Here is a 20001-nt window from a genome sequence, read left to right on the forward strand (position 1 = left end):
CCCCCCAACCCCGCACCCCCAACAGCACCCATGGAACTATTGGTTCTGGCCTGTTGAGATACAACCTGTCCAGCCTCTACAGGTCTCACTTTCACCACACCCATACTGCTTTGAGCACAAGATCCTCTCAACTGTCTGTTCTTTTGTAGAATGCAGAACTCTGTCTGATCTGGTGATTGTGAGATCGCTTGTCTGTGTCTAATTGCAGGCTGTTTGCCCTGTTTATCATATACGCTTCACTAGCTCGGCACATTACTTTTGGGTATGGCTGGTGCTGCTTCCAGCATACCCTTCTGCACTCTTTATTGAACCAGACTTCATTACATGGCTTGGTAGTGATGTTAGAGTGTGGGATATGCTGGATCATGATGTTACAGAATATAATGCACCTTGCCCCTCCTCAACTCAGTTCACCCCATACTATTTCCTACTTCAGAATATCACTTCCCACAATGCCATAAATCTCTAGATTCCCTATCTCAGGTTTCCAACCAGTCCCACATGTGATTATACCACAGGTATAATATGATTAGAAATAGTCAGCATGGCTTTGTCAAGGGCAGGTCTTGCCGTACAAGCCTGATTTGAATTTTTTGAGGATGTGACTAAACACATTGATGAAGGAAGAGTAGTAGATGTAGTGTATATGGATTTCAGCAAGGCATTTGATAAGGTACCCCATGCAAGGCTTATTGAGAAAGTAAAGAGGCATGGGATGCAAGGGGACATTGCTTTGTGGATCCAGAACTGGCTGGCCCACAGAAGGCAGAGTGGTTGTTGATGGGTCATATTCTGCATGGAGGTTGGTGACCAGTGATGTGCCTCGGGGATCTGTTCTGGGATCCTTACGCTTCGTGATTTTTATAAATGACCTGGATGAGGAAGTGGAGGGATGGATTAGTAAGTTTGCTGATGACACAAAGGTTGGAGGTGTTGTGGATAGTGTGGAGGACAGTCAGGGGTTACAGCGGTACGTAGATAGGATGCAAAACTGGGCTGAGAAGTGGCAGATGGAGTTCAACCCATTGTGTGAGGTGGTTCATTTTGGTAGGTCAAATATGATGGCAGAATATAGTATTAATGGTAAGACTCTTGACATTGTGGAGGATCAGAGGGATCTTGGGGTCCAAGTCCATAGGATGCTCAAAGCAGCTGCACAAGTTGACCCTGTGGTTAAGAAGGCATATAGTATATTGTCCTTCATCAATCGTGGAATTGAATTTAGGAGCCGAGAGGTAATGTTGCAGCTATATAGGACCCTGGTCAGAACCCACTTGAAGTACTGTGCTCAGTTCTGGTCACCTCACTACAGGAAGGATGTGGAAGCCATAGAAGTGGTGCAGAAGAGATTTACAAGGATGTTGCCTGGATTGGGGAGTATGACTTATGAACTCGGCCTTTTCTCCTTGGAGTGACGGAGGATGAGGCGTAACCTGATAGAGGTGTATAAGATGATGAGAGGCATTGATCATGTGGATCATCAGAGGCTTTTTCTCAGGCTGAAATGGTTGCCACAAGAGGACACAGGTTTAAGGTGCTAGGGAGTAGGTACAGAGGAGATGTCAAGGGTAAGTTTTTTTTACTCAGAGTGGTGAGTGCGTGGAATGGGCTGCCGGAAACGGTGGTGGAGGCAGATACGATAGGGTCTTTCAAGAGTCTTTTGGATAGGTACATGGAGCTGAGAAAAATAGAGCTGTGGGTAAGCCTGGTAATTTCTAAGGTAGGGACATGTTCAGCACAACTTTGTGGGCCGAAGGGCCTGTATTGTGCTGTAGGTTTTCTATGTTTCTATCATGCAACTATTTCTTCTGCTGCTGATGGTCCACAGCACTTCATGGATGACCAGTTTTGAAAGCCAGATCTGTTCATGAGAAAATAAGTAGTAACTACAACTCTGAGACAGATGTACAGATTGAAGTTCCACTGTAAAATTTGAGCATATAATGTAGGCTAATACTTTTGTGTTGTATTATAAGAGGATTCTTCAGTTGGATGGAATAGTAAATTAAATCTACCAATTCAAATTGACACAAAATATCCTGTCAAGATGAAAGGCTCAGCCTAATAACAAGTAATATCCTTAATATGTCTTGAGTTTTAATTTATGGGTTCAGTTTTATTTCCAAGTCTTGTACAAATATAGTCACTCAACAAAATTTGCTGTCATTTAGAACTCAACAAGGTCCTCCTTTTGGTCCCTGCTAAAATTTCAGTGCTTAGTAGTCTAGGCTGGCCCAGCGTGGTCACACTTGTGCCTTCTGCACCAATCACCTGGAGTTATTCACAGCCCAGCAGCCATGCTGTGGAATTGTTCTTCTCTGATTCCTATCTAAATTTGATGAAGGTCATTAACATGAAACATTAATCTGAGTCTTTTTCAGCAGGTGCTATCTGACCTGCTATGTATTTCCAGCGTTTTCTTCTTTTATTTTGTAGTTGAGGAAGGACGTGGGAGAAACATCCTTAGACAAACTGAACAGCAAACATGAATTGGAAAGATTGAAAGTGAGTCTGGTGCTGTGGCTGGACAGTAAAATAGTCTGTTTTCTCGTATACCTTTCCTTTCCCAAGGACCTGCCTACTCGTATCTATCCTTGTGTATTTACCATGAGTGCCTCCTAACTTGTCTCTTGTACATTCACCTTTTAGTGGTTTCTGACCACCTTGCTTACCCAAATGTTTAATCTCACGTACGTACTTGCCTGTTTCAAAAGTTAAGAAACCCATTTAACTCCTTTGCATTGTTGAACTAGCAGCTTATTCAGTTGCCATCAGTGTTTCTTGTCTGAATGCTTTCTGCTCACTGGGCTGTGTTGGGTGGACTAGGAAGTAGGTGAAGAGAGGGGAAAAAATAAAAGTGACAGCAAGGAGTGTGAAAGAAATAGAGAGCTGGACTGAGAGAAAGTAGAAAATGAGAGATTTGAAGGCTGTAGATTTTGCAGGAAGAAGGTAAGTAAAGGAAAAGACGAGGAAACCCATGCAGACAAATGCACAGAGAGAAAAAAAATAAAACGGAGGTGCAGGAAAATAACAAACATGTCAATGAGGACTTCCATTTGTTTTAAAGTTGAGGAAAGACTTGGAGAAACATCCTTAAACAAACCAAACAACAAAAGTGAATAGGGCAATGCTTCACATTTTTACACTGCTGCCACAACTACAGACCTTGTTTACTCTCCTACACAATTCACAACCAGCATTTCACATTCTTTGTGCAGATAGCTCTGGGACAAGTGCGTAGCTTCCCCAGATGACACCATTATAGTGCTTGGCTTTCAATGCAAACAAATTTTTAGCCCCTAGTTTCTACTGTGCAGTTCAAGTGCTGCTCGTGGCCTAAGTTAAGGAAAACTTAAAAATAGGCAAGAATTCCCTAATTTTGGAATCGCTTCTGAAGTGAAGTAATCTAAACTTGCATATAAAGAATGGATACACGTTTGAAGTACAATAGGATGGCAAGCACCCATGAAACTCCTCAAACAGCTAGAGTCAGAACTTCAAAGAAACTAGATAAATCATAAACAACTAAAATTCTTTTCAGTTTTCATTTTTAATGTTGGTAAGATAGAATGTAGTTAACTAAGTTCATCCTGACAGCACAGAGCTTTTTCACTCCAGGAGATGTTTTGAAAATCCCACAGAGACCAAGCATCAAACAAAGCGAAAGCTGGAGGAGGAGATTGCACAGATGATTAGTTTGAAGATTATGTACAGCACACAGACCTTTTTGCCAAACATGTTTACATCAATGTTTCTGCTCCACGCAGACCTCATCCCACCATGTAACATATCAGAATCACAGAATGGTTACATCATGGACCGATGCAATTTGGCTCAAATAATTAGTACCGACTATTTGAGAGCAATCTAGCTCGTGTGCCCCACCCCTATCCTCTCCTTGTAGTTTTGCAAATTCTTTCCTTTCAGATACTTATTCAGTTCTCTTTGGAACACTACAGTTGAACCTGCCTCCAGAACTACCCTTGCCTGCACATTCCAGACGCCAGTCATTCACTGCACGAAAATATTTTTCCTAATCTCATTTTTGGTTTCTTGTCCCATTACCTTCATTCTATGTCCTCTAGTTCCTAACTTTCCATCGTTGAAATTAGTTTCTCTCTATTTACTGTCTATACCCTCATGATTTTAAATACCTTGTCCACCCCCCTCTCTTGCACTGTCCTCGTTTCAACAATCCCAGCTCACCTGGTTTATCCACATTACTAAGGTCTCCCATCCCAGAATCATTTTGATAAATATCATCTGCATCCTCTTTAAAGACTTCATATTTTTTCTAAAACGTGGTGCCCAAACTGGTTACTTAACTCCACTTGTGGCCAGACGAATTTAATTTAAGCACCTCCCTTAACTGCACCTCCCTGAATATCATCTACTGCATTCAGTGCTCCAAGTGCGGCCTCCTCTACATTGGCGAGACCAAATGCAGTCTAGGCGACTGTTTTGCAGAACACCTGCGCTCCATCTGTAGCTGTGATCTGCATCTCTCCGTTGCCAGTCACTTCACTCCATCACAGATATGTCAGTCCTCAGCCTCCTCCACTGCCAGGAGAATTCCAAGTGCAAACTGAAGGAACAGCACCTCATTTTCTGCCATGGAACCTTTGCAGCCTAACAGCATGAATATTGTTTTTCATCTAGATTCCAGCATCTGCAGTCCTTTGTTTCTCTAATTTATCTAAACAAACTAATTCACTGTGAAGCACTACTTTCCGCTCCTGACTCTTGTCACTATTTTGCAATCTGTTCAGTATGGATTATTGGTACTGTTTGATGCTTTTTAAAGTACTGCTGGATGTCCTGCTGTTAATTACATCCTGAATTTAAACAATTTTCTGTGTGAGTCCACAGATCAAGTATGTGTTGGATTTGGTAGAGGTGATTTGATGGGTTACACATCCACTTTCAGTAATCGGTCGAACACCTGCAGCAATGTTTCCATTTAACAAATGTGGAGAGGGCAAAGTCTGTCAGAGCTGTAGTCTGCTTGGTTATAGTGTTTAGAACAGTACACAGTATTATCCCAGATTCTAACATTAATGTTTTGTCCCTAGTATTTGTCGAAGAAATTGGGGATGGATGCGGTCATGTTTGGTTATCTACAGACAACGTTTGCTATTATTCAACTTCTAGGAGGACCCCTGTTTGGCAGGTAAATGTTTTGGTCCAGAAAATGGGATTCTCCAGGGTAAGACTTCTGTGAAGTTTCAGTTTCGTTATGTAAATCTGCTGGATGATGAATCTTGACCTTCACGGGACTCTTGATTAACCCTTATAGTGTGTTCACCACCATTACATGGTGCCCTCCACCTTGAAACTCATGAGCTTTTAAGTTTTTTAGCTCGCACATGTATCAAAAATCTGAGACTGACACAGTTCTATTCTTGTGGTTTGTAAGGTATTTGGCTCTGGAAAGCATTTCATAATCTCAGATTACCTTAGTTTTTCCATCACAATTTGCAAATGTTCACCTTACTACTTTCATCCATCTTCCTTCTGGTTTATCACCCCTGCCTTGTTTATTGGAATTGTTAGTGAATAGTGAGTGGGTTGAGGAGGGAAGTTTGAAAAGGAACATAGAGCTAACACAATGACATCAATCCTCCTGGAACTTTCTCTTTAAAAACACTCCCACTGAAGTGAATCACTTTTGTCTGATTAAGAAACAGCTACTCAGAGAACCAAGATTTCACAATGCCCCCTTGCACAACATCTATTCCATTTTAAGGGTTACTCACTACCTTTAAATTTTTGGGGAGTCGCTTGGAGGCTGGAAGGGGACCATAGGAGCAGTGAAGGCAATGCCTGATGAGACATTCCTCCAGTTATTATCTCTCTTGCCCTCGACTCTTCAGTGTTGATCCCACAGGTTGAGCTGCATGAGCAGGAGCCAGAGGAGAGGAGAGACAGACAAGGCAAACACACCAGATGACCCCAAGAGAGGAGGGGAAGACAGGCTCATGCCTGCGGAACATATTCCACAAGAATATAGTGAGAACAACACCCTTAACTCCAATTTACTGAGGAGCAGTGTTTTCAAAGGCATGTGTAAGAGATGTGTAATCTTCTGCAAGCAGGGGTCCAGCCATGCATCTGTACCTGGACAGCTCTGCCTGTAAACATCAAGGTCACTATTACTTTGAATGTCTTAGTTTTCAGAATAATCCAGGAGTTGGTGGCTAATCCTTGCAAAGAATCTCAGTTTATGGCTCAACACTGAGGGATGTAACTAATACTGTACTCAAGAAGACTAGATTTCAGCTCCTCCTCCTTGGGTAGAGGTCATTCAGCAGCTTTTCCAGGGTGTGGATTTCCTGAAAGCCAGATTCCACTTGTGTGATGCATCAGGCTCCTTTGTGAATGTGGAGCTTTACAGTAATTGCATTGACCAACAACTAACGGATCTGTGACAATGAGGTGAAATTTCTCAAAGTTGATGCAAGATTTCTAGGGAGCTCTGATCTAATTGTTAGGTAGCCTGCAGTGCTTGCCACATTCCAGCTGCTGCGCCAAAAAGAGAGGTAACTCGTGAGGGACAGCATCAAGTGCAGTAGCTCATGACAAAGTCCAAATTCCATGTTGCAAGTGTTTTAGAAGCACATGACCAAGCAAAAATCTCAATCTGCTCAATCATATGAAACTGTGCCAATCCTGGAGCAATGGCATTATTTTCCAATATTTTTTACAGAAGAGGCACACAATAGTACTGCTTCTGAATTCAAGGAATTCAGGACTTTTGTGACATCCTGGCCTTGTGAAGGTTCCGTTCAGCTCCTAAAGGACATAAGCACCTAAACATTTGTAAACTGCTGGATACCAAGCTGCATGGTACATTGCAATTTGTAACAGCCAAATATCCCTCAACTCCATTTCCATTGTATTAAATAATTCACAACACCTCCTCTTTCTCCCATACAAATGCTGAAACATACCAACTGGGCAGACTTCATGAAAAATCAGTACTGCCCAACAATTCAACCATCAGTACTTGGTTCCCCTCTAAATATTCCATGGGGTTCAATCTTTCCAAACCCTTGATTTTGCCTTAGTTACTTGATGCTATTTTGAATGGTCTACACAAATAGCAGACCATTGTCACATCATCTCCGATTCTACATTTAGCCCGCTAGCTTATACACGGAGATACTTGTTTGATTTGCTGGTGACCACACATGCTGGTAATGAGATCACTTTAAGATACTTCAGTGATATGGGAAATGACCTATCTGATGTATTAAATTTTCCTCCATGATTTCATTAAAGGCCCTGTGCTCAAGAAAGATCTGGAACATGAGTGGTTTTACAGCAGGAGTAATCCATTTCACACAGCTGTCCTACTTATATTTTGAAACTTGTCTGCCCATGCTGAAGAAAGCCATGTCTCAGCTAATGTTCCTGTTCTTCTGCACAAGCACCCTGTAAATGAGGAGGGCAATAATCTGGTACATCATTCAGATTGAGACATAATTACACCAAGCTCACCTCCCTGATGTGATCGAGGTTAAACAAATAATAAAGGGGAAGAAGACACACACACACACACACACACACACACACACACACACACACACTCACTCACAATGACCATATTCACAACACAATATGTTAAGGCAAATGCCTGGAGTCTGTTAATGCAAAAGATTTAATAAGTAGATGTTGGAAACATTTGGAAAGCATAAGTCTTTGGCCCTGTTTCTAAGCCATCATTCCTAAACTATTGACTTCATCCTTGTCCATTGTAATTAAAACAAACAGACTTTGCAACACTGGTGACATTTTTATTGTGTAATAAGCTTTAAGATATCTATACCATCTCTCAGATTACCTATTCCAATCTCTGTGAAGCTAATTGGCCTCCCAACCTCGTACCATTGTTCATCAGCTGCTGAGACCCCATCCCTGCCTTTGTTATCTCTTGACTTGATTATTTCAACACACTTCTGGTCTTCCTCCTTCATTCTTCCCCCTATATACTAGATGCTGTCCAAAACTCTGCTACCCAACTCCTAACCCACACCATGATCCCTGCTTTCCCAACAACCTCTGTAGTGTGCATGGTTACTGATTAAGCAGTGTGTCAGTATTAAGATTCTCACCATTGATTTCAATTCTCTACATGGCAGTCCCTAACCCCATCTCTGTTACCTCCCACAGTCTCACATCTTTCAAAGATTTCTGCACTCTAATTTCTGGCGTTTTGGTCATAATTCTAGCCTCTCAATCATTCCCGAATTTAACTGCTCCATCACTGCGCCCAGCCTCGAGATTTCAAGCTAATATTTTCTCCTGTTCCTTCCTTTCCCCAATTGTGGAATGTCCTGTTTTCAGCACCCCTCTATGCTGACCTGACAAAGATCTAGGGGTTAAGCCTGTGGCATTCTCTTCGGTAGGTACATGCAATTTATGTACAGAATGAGTAATTAATTAATGATGTTTGAACTTTGTAAAATACTCTGATGATTTATTCTTCATCATGGAATGTTTGTCTCTACAGGCAGGAGAGCAAAGCCTAGAGATAGATCATTTATTGCAGAGTGCAAGGTTTAATATTGCACAGGTTAGTCTAGAAAGACGAACTGAAATGTGGTTATTATTTATGATTTAACTTTTCTCATACTACTATTGAAAGAAATAATCCACTTATACTAATCACGTAGAGCATGTGCTACTAATGCCTTCAAATTTATCACCCTGGCCATATCATAAAGATTAAAATTACTCATTGGCAACCAATGAGAGATTTGACGTTATATTTTTGCCACCTTCTCCCCCTCCCCCGACATCCATTAAGGATAACATTAATTTCTAGGCTCAAAAGAGAATGTATTAGAGTCACAGTAGAGGGGTTGGGGGCTGGGGTGAGGGAGTGGAAATTAAAATATACAATTAAAATAGGTGATGGCATCATTCAAACTCAAAACCCATCTAGTCTAGATGAGGTGTAACAAAGGAAGCTAGAGTGCAGATATTAGAAACTCTGATCACATTATTGCCTAACTCCTTGGAAGTGTGAGTGTTGGTAAAAGATTAGAGGATTGGGAACAGGATAAATCTGATGATAACAAAACAATCAGTCTGATGTCAGTGCAGGGGTCAGGACAGGTTCAAGAGTCCGTTGTCAAGAACAAAATGAATACTTACCCAGAGTTAATAAGGAATGATCAGTTTGGATTTGTTAAAGACAAATCAAATCTCACCTTTCTCATTGAAATTGTTGTAATAGGTATCGCAAATATGGACTTCCAAGAAGCCTCTAATGAAGTACCATGTAACAAATTTTTTGTAAAACTAAACTATGTGGTATTAAAGAGATAGTGGCATAATCTTAGAATAAGATATCGGCTACTTATGATTGAGATAAAGAGAGATTTTCTACCTCCAGAGAGCTGTGAATGCAGATACATTCAAGGACAAGATCAATATGATTTTCAGATTCTTTAGGAAATCCAATAAAACAGGAATTGTGTGAGAAAGTATTCTTGAGATTTTGAATAGCAGAGCAGGCTTGAGGTTCTATTTTTTATGTCATTTGTATACATAATTGCTCAAGGAGTAGTGTGCAGGGTGGAGTGATGAGTAGATGCTCTAGTGAGTAGAGAGAAGTGTGGTGGGTTCCTCAGTGTGCAGGGTGTAGTGATGAGTAGATGCTCTAGTGAGTAGAGAGAAGTGTGTAGTGGGTTCCCTCAAGGATGAGTATTGGGGCCATTGGTTTGGATTGTGCTGAGTGGAGCCCACTGCCTGCACTTGCTGCCTAGATGTCCGTTATACTGCACTTAAGACAAATCTGAAAAGAGGAATGTGAGACCAAGAGCTTCTTGCATTATGTTAGGGCCTTGTAATGTAATTAGGTCATGGGGGCAGGCCAGAACAAGTCCACCTTGTAACAGCTGAGCAAAACATTAATAGGTGGCAAAACCACACCCCAGCTTTGCCACTTGTCAAACTCTCAGTGTTTTCAATGCTTCTGAATGACTCTTTGACACCTCCAGGCACCTGAGGTTTGGTCCTGATCTTGGTTGCTATCTTTGTGGAGCTTACACATTCTCTCCATAACCACTGGGTGCTCCACTTTACTCCCAGATGTTGGTAGGTTAATCAACGGCTGTAAATTACCCCTATGATAGGTGACAAAAGAATCAAGGCAGAGTTGACGGGGATGTGAAAGAGAATAAGTTACAGGTTTACAGGGAAATCAAGGAGGAAGGATTACTCTATTGGGAGCTGGCATGGACTTGAAGGGCCAAGTTGCCTCTTCTTGTGTCATAGTAAGTGAGAAATATTATTTAACCCTAAAACCACTTAAGCAGTTAAACCCATTAGCGGGCACAATTAATTTAGAAAATACAATGTACCTTGCATTTGCCTTTCTTCCTTGCATCTGTGAAACATCCAAACAACTGGGTCACAGTTCCTGCAACAGGACTAACCTAGTGCAGGATCTGCAAACAATCTAGCAGGAAACTGCCCTGTTCTAGATTTGCACAGATAAACTGAAATTCCAAGCATGCGAGCATACATTCAAGAGAATGCAGTTTGCCACGAAATTGGTTGCAAAACTCAGCAAAATACAGGCTAATGATTTTCTTCTTTTATGTAAATAACCTGGATTTGGCCATAGGGAATAGACTTTTTGAAGTTTATGGGCAATGCAAAATTTGACAGCATAGTATATGGCAAGGTAGTCACAGGCCTCAGAAGGGTATAGACGCACTGGTGAAATGGATAGATAAATCACAGATCCAGTTTAATGTGGGAAGTGTGGTAGGGGAGAAAAGCTGATGGATGGTTGGCACTTCCTTGAGGGACGAGGATGAAAATTCATAAAACCTTTAAGGTAGCAGGATAAGTCAATAAAGCAACTAAGAAAGGTTATGGGGTACTTGATTTTCTAATTAAGGCATTGAATACAAACACTATATAGGTCATGTTAATCTTTACAAATCACTGGTTTGGCCTCAATTGGAGTAATGTGTAAAATTCTGGGCAGTGTGTTGTAGGAAGTATGTCAATGTTATTTTTAAAGAGGAAAAGGTATTTGATAGAGGAACTAGAACAAACCTTTTTACTTTTGCAAGTTAACCAGCGTTATAATTATTGCAAAAGGATGAAGCAGTAACAACTATGATCAGGAGAAACACCACCTGAAAAAGTGATGCAAGGGGATTCCATAGGAACTTCCGAAAAGCAATGTTAACCATATTTGAACAGGATTAATTTGCAAGGTTATGTGGGGAAAAAAAACCTGAGGTGTAGGGGTAAATTGGCCAGTTCCTTCAAGGGTTGGACCAAGCATGGCCAGCTGAATGGCCTCCTTTGCTGCAGTAAGATTCTGTCATTCCATGTAATGTGCTTCTTACCTGTTTGTTTGCCTTCGTCAACAACACCAATCCTTTCCATTTCCGTAGTTCTTAAGGAATTGTTAGCAATTTGAGCTTTCTTCCAAATAAGCTTTATCATGACCCGGTAAAGGATTGCAGGTTATAGAGATACCAAAATGACGTTTTAGGTTTACTCTGAATCTGTTTTTTTTATATATTCTGTTTATGGGCAAAAGGAAATTTGCAGAAGGGACGGACGTCATGTCTGATATTTAATAACATTGAATAATGGGTGTTATTTACAATATCCAGCTGGTCCAATATTGTCACTGCCACTCAAGACACATTTCTGCCTCCAGGTTTGTTGTGAATGAAGGTCAGTGCCTACGTGGGATAGAATGTCGAGAATGAACAATATTGAGCTCTCCACCATGATAGATACTCATCAAGTTCTCCTTTGAAAGAAAGATAGTACTATACCCTTGCTAGTGTATACATCCTGAAACTAATGGTGAAAAGTATTCAGCAGATTGAATACGTAAGGACGCAACAAACTTAGCCAAAATATTAAGTGCTCTGCACAATACATGAAGTTTTTCAAAGTGAACAACATGAGGCAGTCTAAAGTTCTTGTAGAGCTTATTAATAACTTCTGACCAAGTCTTTGAAGGCAGTTACTTGGGAGTTGTCCATTGTGTGGCTCCTTAGTCCCTTATCTAGGAGAGGTGAAAGGAAGCAAGGAAATGAGATCATGGGACTGTTTTTAAGGACATGATTGTCATTGCTTTGATGTTAAAGCAATCACATTTGATGTTAAGATTATTATTTTTCTCTCAAAGATCTGATTATTTAGATATTAGCCGTTTTTAATGCTTGGGTGGTTAAGCTACCACTTGTAGCTCCTTGGCGTTCGAGTAGTCCTTTTGCTTCTGATACTTACTGTAAGTTAACACCATAACTTTGTTTGATTGGCATGATCTGGAGTTGATCTTTTAAATGTCCATTCTGAATGGTTTGATTAACTTATGCAGAAACATTATTGTAACTTTCCAGGTAGGAAAGACATTCATTTTAATTCTAGCTATTTAATTTCTTTAAATGTTATTCTGCTTTTGTTACATCTGGAACATGCTTATATTTCAGCTACATTACCAGCCACCTCTGGTCAGATGTCAGGTGATTTACCCAACTACAGTACACAGTGTTTTCCCTGGTTGTCCATTGGTTATCCATGGTGTCTTAATTTGTGGCTAGGAAGGAGTCTTTTGTACCAATCCTTTGCTCTTGCCTCACTGCACTTATTTCTTCATACCTTGACTCTATCCTGTCTCCCTTTGTCCAGTCCCTTCCTACCTACATCCGGGATACCGTTCATGCCCTCCACCTTTTTGACAACTTCCAATTCCCTGGCCCCAACTGCCTCATCTTCACCATGGACGTCCAGTCTTTATATACCTCCATTCACCATTAGGAGAACTTTAGGGCCCTCTGTTTCTTTCTGAAAGAAAGACCCAACGAGTACCCCTCTAGTAACACTCATTCACCAGTCCTGATGCAGAGTCTCAACCCAAAACATTGACCATCCTTTGCCTCCATGGATGCTACCTAACCCATTGAGTTCCTCCAGTGGTTTGCTTTCTGCTTCAGATTCCACCATTGTGTGTCTCCAGGAATCTTTGAAATTGTATTCCTGCTTTTCTATTGACAGATTTGGTGACTTGTTTGGAAGCCGAGCTGCCCTCTCACTGGCGTACCTCTCCTCTGGCTTTACCTGTGTTCTGATGGGGCTCTCAACAAATGTGTCACTGCTTTTCCTATCCCGCTTGCCCTCAGTATTCATGCATGGGATGCAAGGTACAGTGTGGTACATTTTTCCTCCCATTTTTAAGCTCATTTGAGCCTGACTTTAAAATGCATTTATTTCTTTTTAACCCCTCCTAGCTGCTCAGATGGTTGTGACTGACCTCTCTCCTGAGTCAGAAAGGGCTGGAGCACTGGGGAAGCTTGGTTTCTCGTATGGTGTGGGAATAATCATTGGTTCTTCAGTTGGTGGTTTTCTGATATCCAAATTTGGGTAAGTACAAACTCAGTCTATCCATGTCTCCCACAGGAATCAAACTAACAGAAGAAAAGTGAATAATCATTTCTAACAGTCCCCTGTTTCGAGCAGCCCAGCAAAGAGCTTGACTGATGGCTCACTAGATGGGTGTTCCAAGTTGCGCTGAGTCAACTGAACAAAGGTTCTCATTTCCTGGGTCCTGCTGGAACCTGCAAAAATGCAAGTCAGGTTAAGGCCCAATTACATTTGGTTGTATGGTGTGCCCAAAATTTGCTTGGCCACTCACCGTGTACCTGAGGAGAATGACCATTTGGTGGTGATCTACAGGAAGAGATCCAGCCTCAATGGAACTGCTATCGAGCATGACACAGCAACTTGATAAGGGTATGGAAAAATTTGAAGGTCAACTTTGACTTTTTAAAAATAAAACTGAAGATTGCATCACTATTTCAATGAAGCAATGGTTTTAATTTTACCTTTCAATGTTGTACCCTTACTAACTTGATAGGAAGCTTTTTTCCATCTTCCTCAATGTGAGAGAAAACCATGGTCTATAAGTGAAGGTATTGACTTCTTGATGGGATGTATTTCATGTATCCCTCTGCTAACTTGAACATTAGCCTGAATGGTGTTTGTATGAGGGCAAATTGGCTATGGAAGAGGCACAACGTCTAGTTCTCTCCTTAGCTGGTGTGAACACATGCATTTTCTAGTTGCGTGCAGAGATTTTTAAAATTTTTTTTAACAAAATAAACTTTATTCATAATAAAAGAAACTATATACAATAATAAAACAGTGCAAACCTTTACGTTCTTGTACAGATCAATTCTTAGTGTTACTTTTTATAAAAACCACAGCACCAATGCCACTCGTGTGGCTCCCTGGGGTGATACCCCAATCCTATATTTACAATATTTGAGGGGCTTCCTCACCTGACCCTGCCCCTCCCTCTCCTGTGGCAGAAGAACCCTAGACTGTTGTCCTTCCCCACCGAGCCCTTGCATTGGCTACACCCAGCTTCAGTGCGTCCCTCAGCAGAGATGACCCACCACAGTGTGACGTACTGGAGTAGACCAAATTACAGCCACGTTGATCCAACTCTTCCTTGTATCCACTCAAATTCACCTTTTAGTGAGGCTCAACTGGAGGTGACACATGAATTGCTTACCCCATTCATATTTATATTTAGCTTTCAGTTTATAAAAAGCTTGCCCGGGCTAATAAACATTAGCTCGTTTTAGTTAAACTTTTTTTTTAATGAATTGGATATTACATGATACTTTTATACCTAAAACAATTTAATTTGATGTTACAAAGCACTTCTAATGAATTAAAATGTATAAATTGATCAATCCAATAAAAGTTTAGATTTAAACAACCATTCAGGTTATATTGTGTGCTTTCCTATTTGAGGTTAGTTGCTCCTGCCTTTTCTAACTGCATGCTTGTATGAAAGGCTATATTTTATATTTCTCACCTGACAGTGCTGTATCTTTATGTTACGAGAAAGGTCCGGTTTAAGATGAAAATTATATCAGTGTTGAATAGAAATAGTTTATTTCTACTGTGCCCCTATTACTATTGTATTGGTAGTCCACCACCTTGATCGGTAATCTCCCTGAGTCACTATTTTCAATGCATTTTACTACATGCTATAAACTTATTTTGTGATGAATACTTTTGTTTCAAGGTGCTTTCCTAACAATGTCAGTGTTAATGAACTAAGTTTGTTGCTTTCAAGGATATGGTTCTCGCTTAGACCTTACCTGTATATTAAATACCTGTGTGTAACAACAGAGGGCAGCAAAGGGCTACCAATAGAAGTAAAAAACCTGGCCAGAGCTATGGATCAACCCTGGGGTGTGCTTGGCTGAACTCCAAGATGGGGGGAGAGGGTGAGCCTGATTTCCCTGCATCTTCTCAGATTAGGGATACAACTGAACCATGAATCGTAACACATGTTCATGGCTTCCTCTTTGTTCTGTACCACAGCAGAATTATTTATTATGTAGAGTTCAAAATAAGTCTTTTGAGTGATTTTGGAAAAAAGTACTTGCAATTTATGAAATGCTTTTCTTAACCTCAATAAATCCAAAAGCACTTTAACTATGTACTTTTATCATGCAATTGGTATTCATCTGGTTTAATGATGTTGAGGGATAGGTTTTGACAAAGACATCTATGATGAATCTCCTGCTCTTTGAAACACTACCATGGATGAGATCCTCCCAAGAGGATTTAATGTCTCATCTAAAAAAAACAGTCTAGATTTTTGTGTTTGAGTCTCCAGAGCAGCAGGACTTAAGCCCACACCTTCTGATTCAGAGGTAAGAGTTGGACCACTAAGCCATGACTAAGATTACTAAAGAAGCAATCTGTGCGTAGGAGTTTGTATACTCAGCCATTGACTATACATCCCCTAGGAGTTGTTTGTGCTTGTTTTAAAGGATAAATGTGAACATCTGTCTGCTTCATGCAGTCTCTGAGGTGGGTCCAAGACAAGAACCATATTGTTTGTGCTATTAATAGTGAGTAGTCTTGAACCAAAGGAGCTTTCACCCATTTGCTGACTGGATATTTTCCCTAAAGGTGCTGACTCTTTCTTGGGGACAGTGATTTGCTTACTGATGACTCATTGAATTAATATGCAAGATTATGTAAGGATTTCATCAGGTTTGAAATGGAAGTAGGAGTGAGATATTTGCTTCCTCAACCCTCCTCTTCCATTCATTCTGTTCTGGGAAGAGTTAATGAAAATGTGGGGTGAACAAAATGTGATTAATGTAATGGTCAGGGTGGATTCAGTGGGCTGAAGGGCCTTTTTCCGTGCTGTATGTTTGTATGACTCTGTTTCTGATAAGACCATGGCTGGTCCTTTTCCACCCAGTTATCATATCCTTAGATTCCCTTGCTGTGCAATAGTCTTATTGGTCTCAGTCATGAATGGATTCGACGGTTGTCTATCCACAGCCCTCTGGATAGAGAATTTCAAAGATTTACAGTTCTCTGAGTAAAGAAATTTCTCTTCACAATGTCAGGCCCCTTATTAGAAGCCATTCCTCCCCTGGCACCCCCCACCCCCCCCCCCCCCCCCCCCCCCCCCCCAGCTCCTCCCAACACACACACACACACACACACACACACACACACACACAGTCTTCTAAAATAAAAACAGAAAATGCTGGAATATACAGCAGCACAGGCAGTGTTAGTGAGGGAGAAGCAAAGCATCAGAATTAAGTTATTGATTCTCTAGCTAGAGACTACCCTCCCTCTCAGAAGCTCTTACATTTCCAACAGGTCAACTCTAATTTTTCCTAACTCCAACACGTATCAGTTAACCCTTCTCCACCTCTTCCACAGGACAATCTCCTATTAGTGATTCTACAGTGAACTGCAGAGGCTTGTACTGTAAATCCTTTTGTTGGTGCGGAGGCCACATTTGCACCCGATGGTGTAACAAAAGAAATCCTGTATTTTGTTCCAGCGTCAACTGGTGGTACACATCCAGACCTCTTCAGGCCTCTCCCGCCCACCCAGATCAGAAATTAACTGTGGTCCTCAGAGGATGGTACAAAAGACAGAGGTTTTATTCACACATTTCTGGCATCAATACTGGGAGAAAAGAGCTTTTCTGTTGCAATGTGCTCCACGTAGACCAGATTAGATCCAGTGTCCTTGAAAATTGATAACAAGAGCTGTAACTAGGGCTTCATTTCTGGGGGGGGGGGGGGGGGGGGGGAGAAATGCAAGGGCTGGTTTGGGGTGAGGGAAGGTTAGTTAGTTTAAGGAAGCAAAGATACCCGTATAGATAACAGTCCAGGCCACAGTGTACAGAGCAGTTTGAGTTACAACAAGCAGAGAATGACAGGAAGGAAGGGAGAGGTTAATGAAATTTATGACATTGCCATTGCACAACCTCCACTGGTTTTGGTGACAGCTGCTTTGGAGGCACAAATGGAGGTCACGTGAGGTTTTGCTGCTCCTCTGCAGTCCCACGCTGATCCAGCTAGAGGTCCAGTATTTACAGTAGCAACAGTTTGAATCTCTGAAAGAGCAGAAAGACTCTATCAGTGAGCACCTTGATGTCTTTGTTGAGTGGGGAGACGTGAGCAGATAGCTGGCCCTATTCAAAGCAGGAATTCCACCTGTGAGCAGTTTGTAGTTCTCCAGGAGCAAAGGAATGGTGTATTTGAACAGCTAACTGTTCTGCACAGCTGCAATAAAAAGATTGCTGCCCTGCATGAGCAGAGGGAAGCCATGTGTGAGCAGAATACTCGCCTATCGGAGCAGAGATGTGGTATGTGGGAACTACTCTCTCTTTGGTAGGAGCAATGATACATTCTTCCCCCACCCCAGCCTCGCCCCCAAAATTCATACTCCTCATCATGGTGTAAAGAGTCCTGTTCAGATTTTGCAGAGAGCTGTCCTGAGGAGAAAACTGAAGACAGCAAGGACCAGACGTTGGTAGTTTAGGATCTGCCAGTTGGATCAGTTCTGGGTCTGGAGATTGAAATGATAGTAGAGTGGTCTGGGTGCCAACAAGATGTGCAGGTTCAGCAGATTAACATCTTCTCCCCACTCCCCACAGGGCACCATTTCCCTTTCTCAGGCAGCATGGTCACCTGTGCCCCACATCCCAGATTGTTCACTCATTTGGCCGTCGGTATCAGTTTGAAGTTGGCCACTCTATGGCTAGAGCTTCTCAGGGACATCAGTGACATCTGAAGACTCAAAGCAAACAAGAGCACCCTTCCAGCAGCTAGACAGGAGACACTGCAATGTAGCTCTAACACATTGAAACCCATCTCCAAGTCTATGAAAGTGGAAAGGAGTTAAAGTACCAACTGTTATGATTTAAAATTTTTGCATTATCTGAGTTATTTTGTAATCATTAAGTACTGTTAAAATGAACTTTAATTAAGGGAAAATTACATTATTGCACAAGATAAGTGATACTGGTATAGCAGTTGCTGGCATTGGTGCATGCTCTGCCTTGCCTCCCTTGGAAACGTTGCTCATAGAATGTTGTCAGCAGAGTCACTGTCAAGGCAGCCATTGAATGAGTGTTTGTTTTAATTCAGGCAACCCTGGCAGGGCTTGGATTTATCACCTCTTTCGGGGTGTTTTAAGAGTCAACCTGATTGTTTTGGATCTGCATTTGTAGGAAAGGCCAGACTGGGTAAAGATGACAGATATCCTCCTCTGAAGGACACTAGTAAGACAGATGGATGTTCACACAAATCCAGTGGCGGCTTCATCATCATTGCCAAGAGTAGCTATTTTGAACGTTTCCAGTGTACTGAATTTAAATTCCCTGGCTCTGGGGTATTTGTCCTGTAAAACAATCTGATGTTAGTAGTTGAACAAAATGCTGGAAACACTCATCAGATAAGGCAGCATCTACGGAATGAGAAACGGTTAACACTTGCAGTCAAAGACGCTTCTTTGTCACTCTCCGGCTGCCTCTTTAACAGCTCATCCCCACAGCGACTGTGAGGTCAGTGCATCACTGACATTCCCTTTGTCTCATCTATCGCTCCACCTACCACTGTCTTCTTGGCAACTTCAAACTAACTTGATCCTCTCTTTCCCAGTTCTGAAGAAGGGTTTCTGACCTGAAACATTCACTCTGCCGGAGCTGCTGAGTGTTTCCAGCATTTTCTGTTTCTGTTTCATATTTCAGCATCTCCAGTTTTTTAAAAGTATTTTCTTTGGTAACTAAATGATGAAGTAAACAGTCCCTGATAGTTTAAACCCCTTTGTGGACTTTGGAAGGTGTCTGAGCAGCCTACGGCCTGTGAGTCTGAAGCTGTTGAATTAGGTCTTCTATTTAGGCCTGTGGAGGGATACAGGCCTAATGCGGGCAAACGGTCGGCATAGCTGAGGTGGGCCAGAAGGGCTTGTTTCTGAGCTGTTTGATTCTATGAATGTCACCTGAATGTCCCTTTACAAATGAAAAATGCAACAAAATATCAAAGAAGTGGTCACAGTTGTTCTGTGCCTTTTCCACAAAGGTCTAAGATTGTGCCAATGAGCTCCAGGTAATGTTGATGAGGGCAGAAGTGAACCATAGAACCGTACAGCACAAAACAGGCCCTTCGGCCCACCATGTTGTGCTGTCCATCAGACCACCCTCACACTACCTAACCCCTTCCTCCCGCATATCCCTCGATCTCACATTCCTCCATATGCCTATCCAACAAGCTCTTGAACCTGTTCAATGTATCTGCCTCCACCACCACCCCAGGCAGTGCATTCCATGCACCAACCACTCTCTGGGTGAAAAACCTCCCTCTGACATCTCCCCTGAACCTCCCACCCATAATCCTTAAAGCCATGACCTCTCGTCTTGAGCATTGGTGCCCTGGGAAGGAGGCGCTGACTGTCTACTCTATCTATTTTATATACCTCTATCATGTCTCCTCTCATCCTCCTCCTTTCCAGTGAATAAAGCCCTAGCACCTTAAGCCTCTCCTCATATTCAATACCCTCCAATCCAGGCAGCATCCTGGTAAATCTCCTCTGCACCCTCTCCAATGCCTCCACATCCTTCCTATAATGAGGCGACCAGAACTGAACACAGTACTCTAAGTGTGGCCTAAC

At 41.8% G+C, this 20001-nt stretch overlaps 1 protein-coding gene across 1 annotated transcript in view; it reads left to right on the forward strand.

The window, feature by feature from the left end:
• The window catches only part of slc22a18 (solute carrier family 22 member 18), a 93740-nt gene that overhangs the window by 19528 nt on the left and 54211 nt on the right, over nucleotides 1–20001 (forward strand). Inside the window, exons 2-4 of the mRNA XM_052029046.1 lie at nucleotides 5073–5170; nucleotides 13045–13190; nucleotides 13278–13410. Of these exons, the coding sequence (XP_051885006.1) occupies nucleotides 5073–5170; nucleotides 13045–13190; nucleotides 13278–13410 (377 nt within the window). The remainder of the gene's footprint in view (nucleotides 1–5072; nucleotides 5171–13044; nucleotides 13191–13277; nucleotides 13411–20001) is intronic.

Source organism: Pristis pectinata, chromosome 14 (assembly GCF_009764475.1).
Source record: "Pristis pectinata isolate sPriPec2 chromosome 14, sPriPec2.1.pri, whole genome shotgun sequence".
NCBI lineage: Eukaryota > Metazoa > Chordata > Chondrichthyes > Rhinopristiformes > Pristidae > Pristis > Pristis pectinata.